Here is a 20,270-nt window from a genome sequence, read left to right as displayed (position 1 = left end):
ATTGGAGTACACTTATTCCAACATCCCCTCTCATCTCTATGGTTGTGAAGTGATGTATATACATTGATGTCAATGTGTTCCTTGGGATATTTCCAATAACTATAGATGATCTCTCCATGCACCCATTCAGGTATTCAATCCATTCCAAGTGAGACCATGTCCCACTCAAGTATGTCCTTTTGGTACCTTGATCAGCTCCCACTCAAGTATGTCCTTTTGGTACCTTGATCAGCTCCCACTCAAGTATGTTCTTTTGGTACCTTGATCAACTCCCACTCTTAATCATCACTAGAACATCAAATATACCTTGAAATATTGGTATAAGGGATAAAATCCCATCTTGGGGGTGTTAATTCATAAAGAACCATAAAGCACCTCCATTGAAGTATGCATGCATCTCATTTTTTAAATGATTTTACATTTTTCAACATAATTGTTTACCCCCTCTTATAAGTATACATATTTAGATTTTAACTTTAAAACCCCCTTTTATAAATTTACATTAATTAATAACACCAAAAAAAACTATTTGTTTAATCTCCTCTTACACATATACTCCATGTAAATGTCTTAAATAAAAAGACACCCTTTCATGCTATTTTTCATATTTATAAAGTGATGCCCCCAAGAACCCCTCATAGGGAAATAGCATGCTCCAAAAGTGTTGGGTATTTTGAAGCTCATATGTATGTGTGTGTGTTTACGTGTGTGAACACTCCCTATAAGTGTGTGTGAACCCACTCTTAGAGTGATTAAATATGTAGATATTATTTAGGTTTGACATAAGCAATGATGTTCACATAAGCCTCTAAGGCTATAAACCTAGCATTGTACTTGGTAAAGGTTAAAGAACATCACAATCTGCATCATTGAGTCGTGCAATACTCTCTCTTTCGTGAACTTTGTCATCTTTATGTCTCTAGCACTCTCTATGCATGCAACATGGATACCTTTTATCCACCATAGCTTGGACTATGCAACCCTAAACCCCACAAATGATATCAGAGCTCGATTCTTTGGCTGCTCTTGCCTCCCTCTACACCAACCTACTTTGAGCTGGCCGCCTGTCTTCAGTACTTTGAGCTATGGCCGCCTAGACTTCTCTACCGAGCTATTGGCGATACTGTGCAGCTTGCCATTGATGCCTAATCTGCCTCACCAAATGCGGCAACTCACCTGCTTCACCCCACCTAATGCGACAGCTTTTCCCTACATATTGCAAAAACCAAGATCAGATTGTTGATGATGCATGATGGGGTTTGGAATGTGGTCAAGGGCTCAAAAGATAAGGCAAAAGAAGAAGAGGTAACCCTAGTAATGCAAGCTTGGCAAGACAAGAACAACAGGGTGCTCGCACACATCAGCTTGCGTGGTAGTCTCATCTATCATCTTGACCTAAACAAGTCATCCAAAGAGGTATGGGAACACTTAAGAATTTGTTTAGTAACAAGATCAATAATTCCAAAGTTTTTCTCAACCAATAGTTTTTTAGCATGAAAATAAAGAAGTTCAAACTCTGTAAGAACATCTAAGCGATCTAGGTTGAGATCTTCAACAACTCAGCGCCCTTAAGGTGCAAGTTGATGAGGACGACATGAAAGCAATCCTTCTATCCACCAATATAGAATAAGGTTCAACGGTATGTCAAGGTGGCTTGTGAGATGTCATAGCAAGATATGGTTGCCATTTTCATTTATGAGAGGATCATCCTCCCAAAGAGCTTGTGGAGGTGAAAATTAAAGCACACAAGGCCTTCGTATCAAAGATGAAAGGTAAGGGGAAACCAAGCAGAACCAAAAAGTGCACGTACTGTAAAAATCTTGAACACTCCGAAGAAAGATGCTTCAAATGCTTCAAAGATGTCACGTAGGCTGTAATGCCTGTGGTGACCGACGGCAGACCGGATGGCCATGTCCGGGGTTCAGTGGGAGAGGACGCCCATGCGGAGTCATGGGCGGCCAGGCTAGTGTGGACGGCAGGCCACACACTATATAGCCTGGGGGATGAGGGGCAATCCTCATTCTTCCTCTATGACTGGGTGGTGAGCCAGAGGCCGTCCCCTCTTGTGGTAACGCCCGTAGCGGCGTTACGGGAATGTAACACTGGTATTAGAGCGTGGTTCGATGGGATTGTCAGAGCCCGCGCGTGACCGGGGGACCGGAGCCCACTCGATGGTTTTCGACCATTCGTCTCCTTATCCTTATCTCGAATGGAGGGTGTGGAGGGAGGCAGCCATGGAAGAATGGAAGGGAAGAATTCTCTCACTCTCTCTCTCTCCCCCCGTCACACACACGAAGGAGCATCGCAGGTAAGCAAAATTTTTGTTTGTTTTCTTTTTGTTTTCTGCGTTGAATGGCTACGAATGCTGCGAAAACCTCTCCGTTGAATGGTTGCGAAAGAATTGAAACCTGTGTAGAGGTGGGGGGGCGCAGACCAACCCCACGAAATTTTTTTAAAAAAAACGCGACTGTGTGGGGGGGGGCGAAGACCACCAGCCCACGACCCGTGCTGAAGGGGGGAGGTGGGGGGGCGAAGAGCAGCCCCACAGCCCCATGCTTTTACCTGCGCTACCAACAAGGCGACGGCGGGCGCGTGAAGGTGAAAATGACTGTGTGGAAAGGGGGGGGGCGCAAAGCCCATGTAGACTTGCGCTGACTGGGGAACCCACCTTGAAGGGGCTGACTGGGGAACCCGCCTTGAAGGGGCGAACAACAGCCCCCTACCTCACTGAAGAGCAATGACCCGCAGCAGCAGCAGGCAAAGACACGAACAGCATCCCCACGCTTGGCTGTAGCAATGTAAAATGTTTGGGTCTGCGTGAAATTGGTTGAATGAATATGGCGTAGCCACCCAAATGAAATAACCTGCGCGACCATCAACGCCAGGCGGCTACGGCGGGCGTGTGGAGGAGGATGGCAATGCAACGTTTGCCTATACATGGGCCACCCAGGCGGCGGCCGGCCTAGGCGGCCAGCCAGGCCAGCCAGGGGCGGCCAGGCGGCAGCCAGCCCACGGCGGGCGGCCAGCCCAAGCGGCCAAGCCAGCGGGCGGCCAGCCCAGCAGGCCGGGCGGCCATGCCAGCGGGCGGCCAGGCGGCCAGCATTGTGGACACTTCCCACGGGCGGGCGGCCACGCCCAAAGCGGCGAAGGCCTGTTATTATTATTTTTAAAAGCTGCAGGCGGCCAGCGTTGTGGACACTCCCCACGGGCGGGCGGCCACGTCCGAAGCGACGAAGGCCGGCCCGGCCCGTTATTTATTTATTTATTTATTTATTTAAAAAAAAAACAAGGGTAAACCCCATGAAACAAACCCAACACGGCCGTCGTGTCGTGTGGTCGTAGTGCCCGTTTTCCACGAAAGAGACCCACCGCACATGGCCGTAGCGCCGCGTGCTAAGAGAGAGACAAATCCCACGGCCGTAGTGCCGAGTCCTTCGAGAGAAAGCCGTTCTATGGTCGTTGTGCCTAGTGAACACGTCTATGGCCGTAACGCCTCGAGAATAACACATGTGGTGATCACACATTTGGTTCGGAGAGACTAAATTTAAGCTGAGCATAGACTTAGTGTTGACCATCAAAGTCACGTAGTTTGGCTAGTGTAAATCTAAAACTGAGGTGTGTTTTACTTGGGCTAAGAGGACAGCAAATGGCGTCAGTTGTGCCCAAATTAGACGAAGTGCTTATCACGAAAAATCAAGGTAAGCCTAATTGAGCCGTAGTGCTCATAACTCTTCACAATCTTTTAATAGTTGCTAGAAGATCGTGATAAACTTTGGCAAATGAGAACCATGTACAAGCGTAGTCTTGATGTGGTTATGCCTTGTGTCCAAACAAGTTGCTTACTGTTTGTAGCAACAAAAGGCCTTGGCCCGTAGAGGCAAGCTGGCCCTTGTTAAAAGTAACAAAATAGTGTCACTACTTGGGCCTAGAGAGTGGTGACTAGTTTGATTTAGTTACGTGATTGCATGGTAAAAGTAATCCCTAAGGTGTGTATTACTTGGGATAAAGGGGCTAGTAGTGCTGCTAGGAGTGCTCAACTGAATGGTTTATCTAGGAGTACTAATCTGAAGGATTAACATACGCCTAGATAATAATAGCAGATTTAGGATTGATTTGTAGAAATCAAAGGTAAATCTGAAGGGGTATAGTCTTGAGATGTAATGCTCAATGACCTTATAGAAGTTAATCGACGAAGAGAACTGTTCTTAAACTTACTAGCATGGTTTTCTCTTCTTTTTATTGCCATGCGTCGACATCCCACTGCTCGAGAGTTTGTGGTGATCTTTCGAGGGGAGAAAGAGCCTTTTTATATCACATCAATTGGTTTAATGGTAATTTGATGGTATGGGACATCAAATTCTCACGGAATTGATTGTAGTCTTGGTGGAATGGGACGCCAAGGCTTGTGCATGTAACTTGACTCTTTGGCAGGTCTGTATGTACACTTGTCTGTAGTGACAAAGTGTGTAAGATAAAATTTGAACTTTGACAATTACAAATATAGCCATGAGTTGGGATAAAACCCAGTTACAGAGTTCGGAGAAGCTCTAGGTAGCAAGACCATGATGGTGTGCTAGTGCTAACAGAGTGATTTAGTTCCGGAGTGATCTAAATCTAGAGGTTAGCAGTAAGACTAGTTTGGTTGGACAATTTCATGCATGGGGGACGCCCTATAGCATTTTGCAAGCGTAGTCTTGCCTATGTTCAACATAAGTGTGCGATTGTGTGAGCACATTTTAGTTGCTACCATATGAATTTGGGAAATATATTACTTTCCTACATAAGCAATTGTAATATTGCATGACAGGCAATTTTGCTTACAAAGTTCATGTATGTGTAAACCCTATGAGTCGTATGACCCCTGGGAAATGAGTGGAGCATTTCTAGGATTTAATAAGGTTTTACATGGCAATAGTGAGTAGTATCTCACTCCAGATGAGCCTGGTTGTTGTTAGTATCGGATCCGACATATGAAGTGCACATAAACTCGGGCTAAGTTAGGATAGGAGGCTAAGCCGGAGAGCTTAGTGGTAAATCCTACTGTATCTGGTGAGTTTTGACTTAACCGGAGTGTTAAGAAGTAAACTCAAAGTCTGGGGCTGAACTGGAATGTTCGGAGGCAGACATATCTTTTGTTAAATCGGAGAATTTAGCAACAGATGAGCTTGGGGTGAACCATGGTACCCAGGAAAAAAGCTCTTCACACTAAAATAGTGCACAATAATTTTAGGGTGATAAAAATCCATCACAGGAATGTTTTACAACTTTCCATAGATGATAGATGAAGACCATGTACTTTACGGAGTTAAAGTACATAGGTGGTGACTTCGGCGCCACATTTTTTGTAAAAGTCACCAGTGGTGTGGTTAGGTCAGCCGAGACTCCACAAGACCTATGCACTAGTTTTTAAGTTGACCTCTATGATAAGGACGTCCAAAAATTCGTGTTGTAATACCAGAGATTGTACTGCAATGTGCAATGAAGGGGTCAATTTGTGTAGTCACTTCTTAGCACAGCAAGTGACTTTAGCATCTTGTTATAGATGGCTGTATATGGTACTCCCACTCGGGGGAGGTACGCCATTGGGTACGGAGTTACTCACTGACTAGTATGGAGCTACTAGTGTGATGATAGTGGGTACGTAGTTACTCACTACTAATACATAACTGCTAATAAAATTAAGATTCTCGAGTGAAAAATACTCTAGATCAACATTTTAAATTACCGAACCACAATCCATGAGTATCAAGGTACTCATAAATATGTTGACGTTGCTCAAATCGAGGGACCGATTTGTTCGATGGTATGGAATAAGCAAGGAGAGTGGAGTAACTTAAAAGTTACACATCACTAGTCCTAGTGAGTTGTCAAGGTCATCCGTAGTTTGATGATCCCCTCTACCTATCAGATAACATTCAATTTTGCAAGCCCTGGCATTTAATCCGTAGTGATTATGAGTCCTGGTGTGAGATATGGTTATGAAGTTCTTACAAGAGTACTCGTTTATTTGCTTGTCATTGGTTATAGCTTGGTAGAGATTGCCACCTGTGATGGGTAGGTAGCTTTGCCGCTATAATGAGGAGGCAGCAAATAATGTTCTCATAGTTATACTTCATAGCAACACCAAACAGGGATAGGATGAAATTCCTAAGTTCATCATCACAAAGTACTGTGATGTTTGCATTTATATTGAATGTATGATGTAATGAGACATTGGGCTTGTGTAATTACCATCAATTATCTAGCAACCTATGGCTTCGCAGCAAGCTCAGTCATTATCTGTGGATTGATAATGTGGTTATTAGTAGTTTGGAATTTTCTTGATAGATGGTACAACCCACCCACATGATTCATAAGTGTGTAACCGCTTACGCGTACGCACTTTGTCACAGCCGCGCCCACCTTCCTCGTCGGCACGTAATGCTAGTCCGGAGAGACTGGCCGTAGGTGCGGCGGGTAGCGAGGCGAGAGTTAGTCCAAAGAAGCTAGCCGAGTCTTCGGGGTATAGTTTTGATAGTCCAAGTGCGGGTCATCCTGGGATTCAGAAGACCTATGCACTAGTAAAAAGACTGTTTTATTGGCCTAGTTTGTTTACAAGCGTCCAAACTTATGTGCTGACATGCAGTAAGTGCCAGGTCAATAAACATGAACGTCTTAAGGTTGGAGGACTACTCCGTCCCACTGGAGATTCCTCAAGGGAAATGGGAAACATTTCCATGGATTTAATAAGGTTTACCCAAGACGAGTCGAAGGAATGACTCGGTGTGGGTGGTAGTGGACAGGTTAACTAAAATGGCAAAGTTTATTGCCACGAAGAAAACTGTAAAAACGCCAGAGTTGGCAAAACTCTTTATTGAACATCTCTACAAGCTATATGGCCTGCCCGCAGATATAGTGTCAGATAGAGATAGCAAGTTCAACAGTCATTTTTGGAGGGAAATCTTCAAAAAGTTGGATACTACTCTGAGTATGAGTACGGTAGATCATCCGGAGTCTGATGGTCAAACAGAAAGGGTTAACCAAATACTCGAGGATATGTTGCGTTCTTATGTAATAAGAAGCAATCAAATTGGGAAGAATATTTACCCATATTGGAGTTTGCTTATAACAGCTCCAAGCATTCAGCGACTGGATTTACACCATTCATGTCAATGTATGGATTCCAGCCGAGATCTCCGATGGCTGTAGGCCTAGAAAAGGAGAAGATTCAATTTGTCAAGGAGTTCCTTGATAAATGAATGATATGCTCAAAGCTGCACGCGAGAACATCCGTAGCGCACAGAATCGCGCTAAAACTTATGCGGATAAAGGACGAAGAAAGGTGACCTTTGCAGAAGGTGATTTTGTATTCCTCAAGGTTCCTGCGCAGTCAGAAACCATGAAAACGGGAAAGTGTGATAAACTTTCTCTGAGATATTGTGGTCCTTTTAAAATCCTTAAGAAGATTGGAGACGTAGCATATAAACTTGAGTTACCGGAGAGTTCTCAAGTCCATCTTGTCTTCCATGTCAGTAAACTGAAGAAATCAGTTCACGGGTTAGAGAACGCAGTTTCTCCAGAGATTTTGGTGGACTTGATAGAGCCACCAAAGATACCACATGAACCTGAAAAGATTCTAGAGTATCGTGACAGACAAACCCGACATAAAGTGTACCAAGAGGTACTTGTTAAATGGACAGATAGGGATGAGGAGGTGGCAACCTGGGAACGCCGTAGTGCGATTTTCAAAAGGTTTCCCCAGTTTGTTTTCGAGGACGAAAACTCTTCTTAAGGGGAGGGTAATGTCACGTAGGCTGTAATGCCTGTGGTGACCGACGGCGGCGGCAGACCGGATGGCCATGTCCGGGGTTCAGTGGGAGAGGACGCCCATGCAGAGTCATGGGCGGCCAGGCTAGTGTGGACGGCAGGCCACACACTATATAGCCTGGGGGATGAGGGGCAATCCTCATTCTTCCTCTATGACTGGGTGGTGAGCCAGAGGCCGTCCCCTCTTGTGGTAACGCCCGTAGAGCGGCGTTACGGGAATGTAACAAAAGATGAAAGGTAAGGGAAAACCAAGCAGAACCAAAAAGTGCACGTACTGTAAAAATCTTGAACACTCCGAAGAAAGATGCTTCAAATGGCCAGGAAACAACCTGAAGACCATGCAACTCTAGTATAGATGAAGACAAAGATGTAGCAAACACATCCATGACACCAAATAAGGCCCTCATAATGACAAATAATCTTTCTCTTTACAAGGAACATTACGATTGGGCTTTCAAAAGTACTCTTATATGAGTCAAGGGTTCTCTACCCAAAATGTGCCCCGTAATTTGGTAAATAATCCTGAGTTTTTCGTGTAAGCCTTGTTTTCTATAAAAGGCTCCCTGTTTACAACATATCCCTACTTAGGTTCAAGGGGGATTGCTTTGGGGAATTGATGTAAGTACAATCATGTGTGTGAAGCTGTTATATATCAAGATTGATAGGAAAGTTCTAGGCATTGGCACACTATGTCTTTTGTATCACGTGTTGAAGTTTAGAGCCCAAATCGCATTAGCTATGGAAGATCTTCTTAATCATCTCCACCTTTGCTCTTAAGGCGGGCTTGTTGGGTATTTTGGAGCACATATGTATGTGTGAACACTCCCTATGAGTGTGTGTGTGTGTGTGCGTGTGTGTGTGTGTGTGTGAACCCACTCTTAGAGTGGATATTATTTGGGTTAGACATAAGCAGTGATGTCATTCACATAAGCCTAAGGCTGTAAAACCATTATACTTGGTGAAGGTTAAAGAACATCACAATCTACAATAAACCATAATTGAGTCGTACAATACTCTCTTTATTAAATTTTATCATCTTTCTCTCCCTAGCACCCTTCATGTGTACAACATGGATACCTTCAATCCACCATAGCTTGGACTCCACAACCCTAAACCCTACAAAAAGTATCACATCGTTTGTGCTTACTCTAACTTTGAGCTAAACCAACCACCTAAGTCGTGATGGACCTACCCTACAAAATCCATGCAAACCACATCCAAATGAGTAATGTGAGGTCATCTCCTTAAGGTGCTCCAATAACAAAGGCATCACCATCTCGCCTCTTCCCAATCAATGGGTCTAAATCCCAACCTGAACAAGAAGAAACCAACACATGTTCTTGAAGCAGTGAACGCGAAAAACTCCAAGAAGCGTACGACAACTTGGTCAGCTCTAGGGTTTCAAGGTGCAGGCCTCAGCCGCTGCGCCACCCGCCTCTCTTAGTTAGCACGTTCGACAGTCAATGCTAGCCCATACCAACAGAGAGGATCCGATACTCTCCTTATCGAAAGAGTGCAAGTGTCACCTCAGGTCTAGTACTACTGGAGCAAACGGTGGGACACCTGGTTGGTCATCATGCACAGGATCTGATTCAGCTCAATTCTCCTGCATGTCACTGTGATTTTGCTAAAGCTCTTGTTCCAATGACCTCCCCTTTAACCAGGGCACGCAAAACTTTTTGCCTCAGCCTCTTTCGTATGCTGACACTTTGTCCTTTGGCACAATGGATGCCTCTGTCGTCATGCAGAGTCTACAAGATGCAGTTGCAGCAGACCTTCGAACCACCAAGGCCAGCTTCACTGATGACCCCCAACCCTTGATCCCAAAGAAAGTCTTCACTGCTCGCGTCGCCCTCCCCATGGACCGCGTATGCCTCGAGTTCAAGCATGCAACGAAGTCTAGGGCTTACCTGTACTTCACAGGACGCATCCCGTCGGATGAGGAATTTAAAAGGTGGTTCGCGAGCAACAGCATTTCAAGGGAAAGCTACTCTTCCTCGATTTCATTTTGCTGGTAAAGGATTCTTCGAGGTGTTGGTTGAGTCTATAGTGCAAAGAGACAACATATGCTTTGTGGTCCCCTGCTGCTCTATAACGACAGCTTGGTGCACCCTGCATTCAAACTAGAGCACGTTCTATAGAACGAGTGCCCAGTGTGGGTCAGCTTCCCGAATTTACCTTACTACCTATGGGCCGAGGTCCCCACTATGGCTGGAGTGCTCAAAAAGGTGTTGTATACACCTCCATTAGAACATAACGAAGGCTGAGGGTTGCGCAAGTGCTGTATCCTGCAGGATAGAAGAAATGACATCCTACATGTCATGTCACTCTCGACTCCATAAGGGATTGAATTCAACATCTCTGTCCACTTTTACACATTCCCACACTCGTGTTACAATGCAAGAAAGCTAGCCACTTTGCTAAGGACCACCCTTAGCCTAGCAGAGGAACGAGTTCTAATGCAAGCAATGATTCCAAGAAGAGATCAGACACATCCCTAACTCCTTCAGATGCTTCCCCTTTGCATGCGGCCAAGACACTAGGTGGTCCACGAGGAAAAGAGAGAGAGAACTGCCTAAAGATCAGGGTTCTGGAGTGGCAAAGGTAAGATCATGCCATTGCGGCCCCAACTGCAACCTAAATATACTAATGTCCTACTACAAGGGCAAAGTAAAGGATCTCTCAAGAAGGAAGCCCGTGCCAAAGGGCAAGTCCTTATCTTGGGTAAAAACAAGTATGATGCTCTGGCGACTCTTGAGCCCATTGAACTTGATATGTTGTAGGACGTTTAATATGTCTATGCACTCAAAGGTTAAAATCCTCACTTGGAACATCAGGGGGATGTGTTCCAATATAAAGAAAAGAGAGGTATTAAATCTCTTTTGATGCATGGCAACCTAATTTTTTGTGTCTGCAGGAGCTAAAAATCGCCCCCTCAATCTCGAGAGGGGTGGAACTTCTTTTTGCATTAACACATCTCACCACCAAGTGGGAGGAACTGCCATCTTCCTCAAACTGGGGTGGATGTACACGGAGCAATTAAGGGAGGAGAACGGACATGCATTTGGTGTGCTGAAGGTAAAGAATCCCTCTATTCAGTTTAATCTTTGCATTGTGTATGCTTCTAATGACTCTGTGCAGAGGGAAACCCTTTGGGAGCAATTAGGAACAGTCCTTGAGGGAGAAGATGCAATAATGATTGGTGACTTCAACATGGTTGAGGTAGCAACAATTAATCGCTTGTGATGTGATGTGGGTAGATGTGAATGGATGAGATGTGATGAGATGTAATATGATGTGATTGGACAGATGCTACACGTCCAACGGTGGCTGGTGGGGGGTTTCTCCCTGGGACCTTCGCACTCTCCCTGATCGTGGATGCCCAGATCACTCTCCTCTGATGGTTTCCTTCGACCTCCCAACCTCTTCCCCGCGTAGAGCGGGCCCCCCTCCCTTCAAGCTTAACATCTTCCATCTAGGGAAGAGCGATTTTAACTTGGGGATTGAGACAATGTGGGAGGTAGCAAGAGCCCAAGGTGGGCCCCCACTGGAGAGGTGGGACAGATGCATTCAATATACAACAAATTTTTGCAAGATGTATGGCAGGATGAATGCAAGAGTAGGGAGAGCCAGGCTCACTATAGCTGAAAAACTGAGGGAGAACCTCATGCAAGCAGTGCAACAGGAGGGTCTTGACCAGACCAACACCACACTAATTAACAACCTAGAACGCAAGCGAGTGCAAGGGATGAAGCAATCAGGATCCGATCCCGCACATGATGGCTAGCCAAAGGTGATGCTCCAACCAGCTTCTTGTTCCGGCAAGTCAAGTAGAAACACAAGCAGGAAAGAATAAGTGGGCTGATGAAGACGGATGCATCAATCACAAAAAATGAGGACGAGATAGCGGCACTCTTCACAGCACATCTATCTGCCACCATCAGTGGCTCGGCTCCATCCATAGAGAGAGATTGGACAACTTTTTGTCTATAGTGGACCCCTCCTGCATTGCAGTCTGAGTAGGGCCTTCACAGAGGATGACCTTAGAGTTGCTACCAGCAAGATGGGCAAAGAAAAGACCCCTCCCAACTACCAATAGAATTATATTGGCACTTTTGGCCCGCTGATTAGTCATGATCAATGATGCATGCAATCGTGAAGAATTATCTCACAAGGTGAATTAGGGACACATCAAACTCATCCCAAAGCGAGCCCATAGACTAACGGTAAGAGAGTGGCACTCTCTAACGATGCTCAACACCTCCTACAAGGTTTTTTCGAAAGCTCTTGCACTCCGAATCAAGTTCATTCTACCTCGGGTGGTTGATCCAAACCAATTTGGGTTTGTTCATGGCCGACAAATTCACGAAGCGATCATTCAATGTGGGACTGACTATGCCTTGGTCCTTAACCAACCATACATGCTTCTTAGTTTGGACTTGGATAAGGCATATGATAGAGTCCGATGGGGCTTCATGTTAGCCATCTTAGACAAAATGGGTTTTGGACATGCACTAATGTTGGGATCGTCCGTGCTTTGTTGGTAAATGCGAACTCGGAGGTCATCATCAATGGGATGGTAGTAGGGGAATATGTACTGCAGAAGTCTGTTAGGCAAGGATGCACGCTTGCCCCTCTTCTCTTTGCGGCAATCAGTAAGTCATTGTTGGCTAATGTTCGCTACTTCCAAGAGACGGGTTTGATCAAAGGGCTCCCCCTCCCGGAAGGAGACCAAGAGATGACTACCCAATTCTTCGCGGATGATAATAGCTCGATTTTGGCTTATGATGAGATTAATATTGACACGTTCCTATAGTAGTGGTGGAGGAATTTTGTCAACTCTCTTGGTCGATGAACAATACTACCAAAGCTGAGGCCCTATTGCTCGACAGAGGTGATAGACAACCATGGGACCACAAATATGGCTTCAAATGGATCCCACATGGGACTCCACTCAGGTTGTTGGGTTGCCCTATTGGAAAGGACATCAATAACAAACAAAGGTTTGACTAGTTTTTCCCTCGACTGTAAGGAAAAATGACTCGCTGGAGCAAACCGCAACTATCTTTTTCTAGAAGGCTGGTGGTACTTAAGCATATTCTACTATCTTACATGACTTATCTTGCCTCCTACATTTCCTTTGCAGCAAAGCTAAGGGTAAGAGCTAGCACGCAATCTCATGGGCACAAGTCTGTTCTCCCAAACAAAAAGGTGGCTTGGGCATAACCAATCTAAAGATGAGAGCCAAGATGCTCACACTTAAGTGGCTGCAGAAGATTGAAACAACACAACCATGGGAAGTAATTACCAAGCACTTCATTCAGAATGCAACAAGATTACCAGGGCAATGGCCAAACTTGTCCTAGAGACACCAGATTGCATCTTTGTGTAAGTGCACAATCAAGCGATCTACTTTAATGCATGGGCTAGTGGCGTGGCAAGAGCTTCTTGCTGGTCTAAGGTGGAATGGTCAACATCCTCTCACGAGAGATGGAGCTCTGGGAGAGAGTATATGGTGGTCACTTTGCAATACGAAAGGTGGTCAACCACAAGCACTAAGAAACATCAACCAAGCTCATAAACTCCATAAGAAAGGCTTGTAAATATGGAATGACCTTTGGGACAGTAGAACGGCCCAATGGTTGGATTGGGACATCATTGCTCAAAACTATGGTCTCTCTAACCCTACACTCTCTATTCTCCAAGCTGCTACAAATGCACTTCCCTTACATTGGCCAATTGCTCTGTGCCTTAGAAGTGATAACTGGCTTGCCAATTGGGCCTCAGTTAAATAGAAGGTTCTCCTGAACATTAAAGGAGCCAACATGCAAGACTGCCAAACCCATTGGTTTGGAAAGCTAGCCCACAAGTAGAACTCCCCAAGCTCTGTCGACACCTGGGCCCGATGCACGACGATAGTGTGGATAGCAACCCCCTCCCTTCACATCAACATTTTTATCTAACGATTACTCTATCTAAAACTCCCTACAAGGGACAGGCTTGCTAATTAAGCTCTAATGGCTCCTTTGCGCTCCTTCTTCAGTACTCATAGGGAAGATGCCTTTCATGTTTTCTGGGCTTGCCCCAATGCCCAAACCGTATGGAGAGGAATGTGAAGGTGGCTAGAAAGCCGTAGAACACAACATCAATTCACTTGGAAACTTGCATTGTTAGGTGACACCAAGCTCCTCAACCCGACCCTAACATGGCCATGGATTAGATATACCATGCTGCAACAACTTTGGACGACCAAAAAATCAACTAGTATTCCGTCGATGCCCACATATGCAACGTCTTGAGTGGAAGGTGGAAACTTTTGTAGCAGAGCTAAAGGTGTTGAGGACTGGTCCTTTTAGCTCTGAGTTGTTAGATAGTGCCAAGCTACAACTTCTGAGAACCTAGCCTTACTAATACAAGCAACGTCTTCATCTTTTTTGAAACTAAATATCATTAATATCAAAGTATCATTTCAAAAAGAAAAGAAAAAAGGAAAACAACACAAGACTTCTCAAAACCTTTGTAGGATCTATATTGAGGAATATTTGCCTCCCTCTTGACCTTAGCATCCGCAAATATTAATGTTCTATTATGGGCCATGATATTCCAACATGCCAAGAACTTAAAAAGACACTTCCTTCTCTATCCGAGAAAAATTGAGCAATCCACTTTCCTATACATAAAACTTCCACACTCCCACATCGCAAGTTCATACACTACTCTTGTGTATAATCCCAAAAGCTCAACAATCACTCATAGTCAACTACAAACCACCATCGCACAAAATGCATGTTGGTGAGTGTGCCTCCACCTAGCACCATTCAACAAGCATAAGAACCACCCGAGCTACACCTAAACACATTACTCAATTGCATGAAAGAAGCTCACATGTGAACACTTGATGATCGATCGATGTCCATTGTTACCCAAGACTCTCAACTACTCACAAAGCCCAAGAATGTGGGCAATAGCCCTCTCAAGCCCCAATCTCTTTGATGCATTTGCACAAGAGGCAACATTAAGTATTGGCTACTCGTAAAACATTAAGTCTTGGCTACTCAGAACCGTGTCATTGGGATAGGAGCCAACCTTAATTCTTGGCTGCTGCCCAACATGAAGGGTCGTCGAGTGCCCGAGCTTAATGTACTAAGGGTGTTTACAAACTACCTCTCGTCCATGAGAAATGGGTGGGGCCCCTTTTAAACTTTTTCCCTCAGCTTGCCAAGGGCTAGCCCATGCACGTGGATGCTGTCGTCGCAATTAATTCAACCTCAAACATTGCAATAACTCCCGTCCGTTGGCCTCCACGAGCACTTATGCCTGCTCTGATACCATGCGAGAAAACGAGGATGGGTTGATTGCAATAAGAAAGACACAATAAGGATATTACTGAAAGTCAAGTGGTTATAGTGATCTTTCTCTCCATTTGCGCTAGGCTGAGCCCCTTCAGCTGGTGGATGAGCTACTCACCAATGTGCCTCAGATGACATAAGCATAAGCCTTACGTTCTAATGCTTTTGTGGACCCCTGGTCATCATGTACTCAAGCACAAGTTTGAGATTAAACGAAATAAGCACGAGGTAACAGATCACCCCAATTGATAACATTGGGAAAGCGTTTGCTGCGGAGAGGGTTCTTGTAGCTCCATTATGTGGGGAGGGGAGGGGAGGGGAGAAAGAGACTAATGGACAGTTTGGCATGATCTGCTTAAGTCTCAAAGTTTGGCATGCCCTACGCTATGTCAAACGTGAGGAGACACTAAACTCTTGATACTTCTCTTGAGAGTGGGGGAGGGAAGGGGGATATTGGCATCATCTACGATTAAGGCCCATTAGACATCGCCATACCCCTGCCTGCCCATGCTGATGTGGTGAGGTATCCACCGCCCATAATTCACGGGCAGGCAATCTCCCTTGCCCATACATGGAGGAGGTATGTGTAACGGGCCTAAATATCCATTTTGAAGTGTGCATATCACTTGAACAGGAACTCGACCTTTTTAATGCAACGTCTTCTCTAACATTGTTTCTCTTTTGTTTGAGATGAGCTCGTGTGAGTTCTTCCATTATCCATAGCATCAAACTTGAGAGAGTTGGGTTTTCCAATCCTTTTTTCAAATCTTGGAGGTGATTATTGCCTGATTATTGCTTTTGCATTGAATACATGCTGTTAGAATTATTATCCCACTTAACCACTTGTGTGGCATCGACCAGTTTGGTAAATGTCTCGAAATAGCTATCTTCCTTGATACAACCACCCATCAAGTTCAAAGCTAGCTCTTCTGGTAAGTTGAGGATAACTTGCTTGACTTCCTTGTGAGTGACCATCAAATCAACTTGTCCATAGCTTGGATGGATGTGGAGAAAGGGCCATCAGACACCACCCCTCTGAGTGTACGATCCTAGAAATACCTTTTAGTAAAGTACCTAAATCTAATTCATAATAGCTATTTTTTATTTACTTAATTGACTTGACATTTAAACTATGGGGAGGCTCCCACTAGAGGCCAAAAATTTTGAGGTTACTACATAACAAAGATGTCATGTTAGAAGGATCCTTTTCCTTTTCTTTCATCTCCACCCTCACTCCAAAGCGCGCACACGCACAAAAAAGCCCCTATTAAAACAATCTCTTGTTACTGTTACCAACTCTAATAAAATTTTGTCAGCGCAAGTGCATGGGAGACCCCAAACATACAAAAAAATTCACGACCCCAGATCAATAACTACACAAATAGCAACTCAACTTAAGAGCTCGGCAGACATGAAGCTTGCTAAACTAAGGAACGTCTCCACTAGTCCTTCATGAACAGAGGATCTCCCCTTCCAATGAGAAATAAATGTAAAGACCCTCAAAACAATAATCAAAGCTAGGAATTGCACCGACTGTTGTATTTAAGAAAGAAAAAATATGCCTAACATCAAGACCATACCATCCATAGACCTAACATCAAGTAAATCACTATCCATATGCCTAACTTCTCCAACTGCCTTCAGCCTTTCCATGGAGTTTATATAGCTATGAGAAGGCTAGCTAATAAGTAACAAGGCTTTACCAGAGATGAGATACTCCACAGCCTCTAGACCTTGTATGCTCAAAGAACCACCTTCAACCTCTTTGATATGATAACTACCACGAACAAAGATATTTGCTCTTACACAACACTTGTACATCATGGCGGATTACTAAATACCGTCTCTTCACTGAAAAGTGAGATGTATTATAACTTTCTTCACATTTAACAGTACTCTTTCATGCTTTTTTAATATGATATATGGCTACCACATATACGTAACAAGTTCTATGGTAAAGCATATGTTGAAGGCATTAAAACTCGATTCGGATTACCAACTAAGATGCACATACTTTCATACCACTACAAAAATCATCGACCTTCCTCTTCTTGGATGCTGGTGAGGAGATCTGAACACATGCATTCGACCCAATCGACTTAAAGGTGCTCTCACTGTCACAACTGAAGGATGCATCCAACACCCCTAAGGGGCTTTGGGGGACCCAGTTGACACAGTTTTCACCCTTTGACAATGTGCTGGGCATTGCAAGAAACAGTTCCACCATCAGCATGAAGCACCTTTCTGATGGGTCCTGCGTGATGAAGACATGCAGAAATTAGAATGCCACAAAAAAGCTAAACCCAGCAATGTTGAGATAGAGCATAGAGGCAAACAGCGATACACTGCATTACTAGCAATTTTGAAGGCTTACTTGCAACTGGAGGGGCAACATGGAGAGCAGAATTGTCTTCAACTCAGCAAGTCGTAGAGGGAGCATCTCCTGGATGGCACATAATGCAGCTGCAGCAGCTATGGAAGAAGGCCGATAGTAGAGAAATCTCAGGTCTGCAAATGCAATTGGGGTGAGACAGATCTTATGTAGCAATGCATGATGCAATGGTGTATATACATTGTAGCATAGAGCTCACCTTGAATTGCACAGAGAAGTAATTCATTGATTCGAGCACAGACAACACAGTGAGCACTTCCAATGAGGTCGAACTTGCGAATGAAGTAATCTATGTATGAGAAGGGTGTCACAGAGCTCATACGCCACTCAAGAGTGCTCAGTACCAGCAATTCCATCCTTTGAATAGTGCGAGGCTCGAATATGCAATCAGGCCCAACCTTAAACAAACATGTGAAAGTCATGCAAGATATGATGACTGATGTAGTATTGAGTTCTTCTGCCTTGATATCCTTTGCTGTGCACTAATATGGTGAATGCATCATGCCCTTTACTATGTGATAAACATTTGCCATGCAATAGCATGGAGAATGTGTTATATCCTTGGCAGTGCCAAGACACGGTGAAAGCATCTTATCCTCTAGTGCAATGGCATGGTAAATGCATCATATCCTTTTCAAATGTGATGGTGAATGCATCATATCCTCGGCAATGAAATGGTACGTTGAATGGACAATCAGCTATGTACCTGAAGATCGAGCAATAAGGGCACCTCTGTTTCTTCCATCTTGGCGGCCAGAGAAAGGCATGCTACTGATAGAAGTTGTATCATCCAAGCTTTGCTGTTCTGTAGAAGTGTGGAAAAATTAATGTAATTAGGGCTTTCCTCTCTGATACAGTCGAAAGAAGCTTGGCACCAGACGGCAAAACTTCTAACTACAGGTAAAGATAGAGGAACATACCGGTAGCTGATGGAGAGACAAGAAGCGATCAAGATAATTGACAGACAAGGTGGCAGTCAGAGGACCAAAGTTGTAGAAAGCTCGCACCTTCATCCGCACAGTTATGGCTACGTTTAGAAATGCAGACACAGATGATGAAACTCTTGTAAAACCCCGTAAACAAGAAACGGACAGCATGCTAGAAACATACAGCATGCAGCAAAAACCTAGCTTATTGCACTCTTGCGAAGTCCCTGCGATTTCGCCCAAGCCCCACTGCAGACTACATGCTTGCCAAGCCCTCTATCAGTAGACTGCACTTCTGCTAAAACTCTGGCAGCACACTGTACTCTTGCTACACCCGAAAGACAGTGCGTTTTTAAGTAAAACCCTGTCGTCACAATGCATTCTGCCAAGCAGACAGCATTTTCGTCACCTGCCAACCCTAATCCAACTTTGTGAACAGACTAACGCACGCTGTGACACAATGAGGGCTATGGTACCTTGAACAGCCAGCTGATAGCCTTCTCCCGAGAGCCAGCGTCAAGAACCTTGCTCTCATACTTCTGCGCATAATCGGGGCGGGGCAGATGGAAGATCTCTCTTTCGACGAGGGCAGAGAGTGCTGCCTCCACATCGGAGGGATCCTCCAACTCCACCGCTGCTGTAACGTGCCATGATGAAGAGTTCTCTCCGAGAAGAGGAAGACGGCCTTCTCCTTCTTGCTCACCGTCATCAGACAGGCAGCTGGAGACGTCCTCGCAGCAGAGAAGGCTCGCAGCACAGCAGTCTACGCTGGGTGCCATAGCAGCAGAAGCAGAAGAAGGAGCAGCAGGGGATAAAACCCGAGCGGCCACTTCATCAAAGGCAAATGCAGGCCATGGTGATTAAGGGAATGGCGATCGGAGGATCTGCGGAGCTCAGATTCCCGTTGCGGGGGAAAGAAAGCGTTGTTCGCATGAGAGAGCTTTGAAGACGAGGAGGGAGTTAGGCTATGGCGAATGCGATGGGGACGGCAGGAGCTGTTACAGAAGCAGGGAATGTGTGCTCTAGGGTTTTGGGGAAAAACGAAGCTCTAGGGAAGAGGGAAGACCATGTGGGTAAATGCGATGTGCAGACACAGAAGAGCACAGATTGGAGTGTGAGAGAGAGAAAGTACACTGTGCATCATTTAAGTTTAGTTTTGAAAGCTTCTTCTAAGTCCTAATCAACTAAGTTAAAAGACCTCCCTCCACATCCACTCTCTACATTACACATCCACTCTCTACACATCACATTTGAGCTTATGAGTATTCCTAGAGAGAGACTGGGTATACTTGTACTTTAACCCCCTCTTATTACTATCAACATTATCTATAGAGAGAGAGAGAGAGGAGAGAGAGAAATCTAGGTACAGCAGCTTAAGCATTATAGATAATAGGACATTTCACATCCTCTCTCTATCACATTTCAATACAGCTTCTTCTAGAGAGAAAGCCACCATTACATCTACTCTCTCTACATTACACATCCACTCTCTAGATTACTCATCCACTCTCTAAGTTGTTCTAGAAAGGGATAGCATTCTACTCAAGATGAGCATTACATCTACTATCTACATAGCTCATCCACTCTTAGAAAGAGAGAGCATTCTCCTCAAGATCAAATGTTTTCGTGAGAGGGAGAGAGATAGAGGCATCCACTCTCTATCGAGGCCTCGACAGATTATTTTTTTTGCGAAGAGACATTGCTCACACCACCCCATCTCGTGGAGTGAGGGGACGGGGGAGATTCGAACTCGCACCATACTTGGCTAGAGTGTTCGCCACCACTGGCCAAGATGGC

At 44.8% G+C, this 20,270-nt stretch overlaps 1 protein-coding gene across 1 annotated transcript; it reads right to left on the bottom strand.

Moving 5' to 3' along the window:
• Nucleotides 1-17,021: 17,021 nt before the first annotated feature.
• LOC147607003 (cyclin-D3-1-like) lies at nt 17,022-19,592 on the bottom strand. The gene is made up of 6 exons (XM_086791375.1): nt 18,950-19,592; nt 18,468-18,554; nt 18,254-18,352; nt 17,747-17,945; nt 17,530-17,663; nt 17,022-17,409 (listed from the first exon to the last, which is right to left on the bottom strand). The coding sequence occupies exons 1-6, from the start codon at nt 19,250-19,252 to the stop codon at nt 17,155-17,157; spliced, it is 1,077 nt and encodes a 358-aa protein (XP_086647501.1). The 5' UTR covers nt 19,253-19,592; the 3' UTR covers nt 17,022-17,154.
• Between the last annotated feature and the right edge of the window lie 678 nt (nt 19,593-20,270).

Source organism: Cibotium barometz, chromosome 56, assembly GCF_041138505.1.
Source record: "Cibotium barometz isolate CiBa-2024 chromosome 56, ASM4113850v1, whole genome shotgun sequence".
NCBI lineage: Eukaryota > Viridiplantae > Streptophyta > Polypodiopsida > Cyatheales > Cibotiaceae > Cibotium > Cibotium barometz.
Note: the sequence above shows the minus strand (reverse complement) of the source record. Positions and strands in the feature narration are given on the sequence as shown.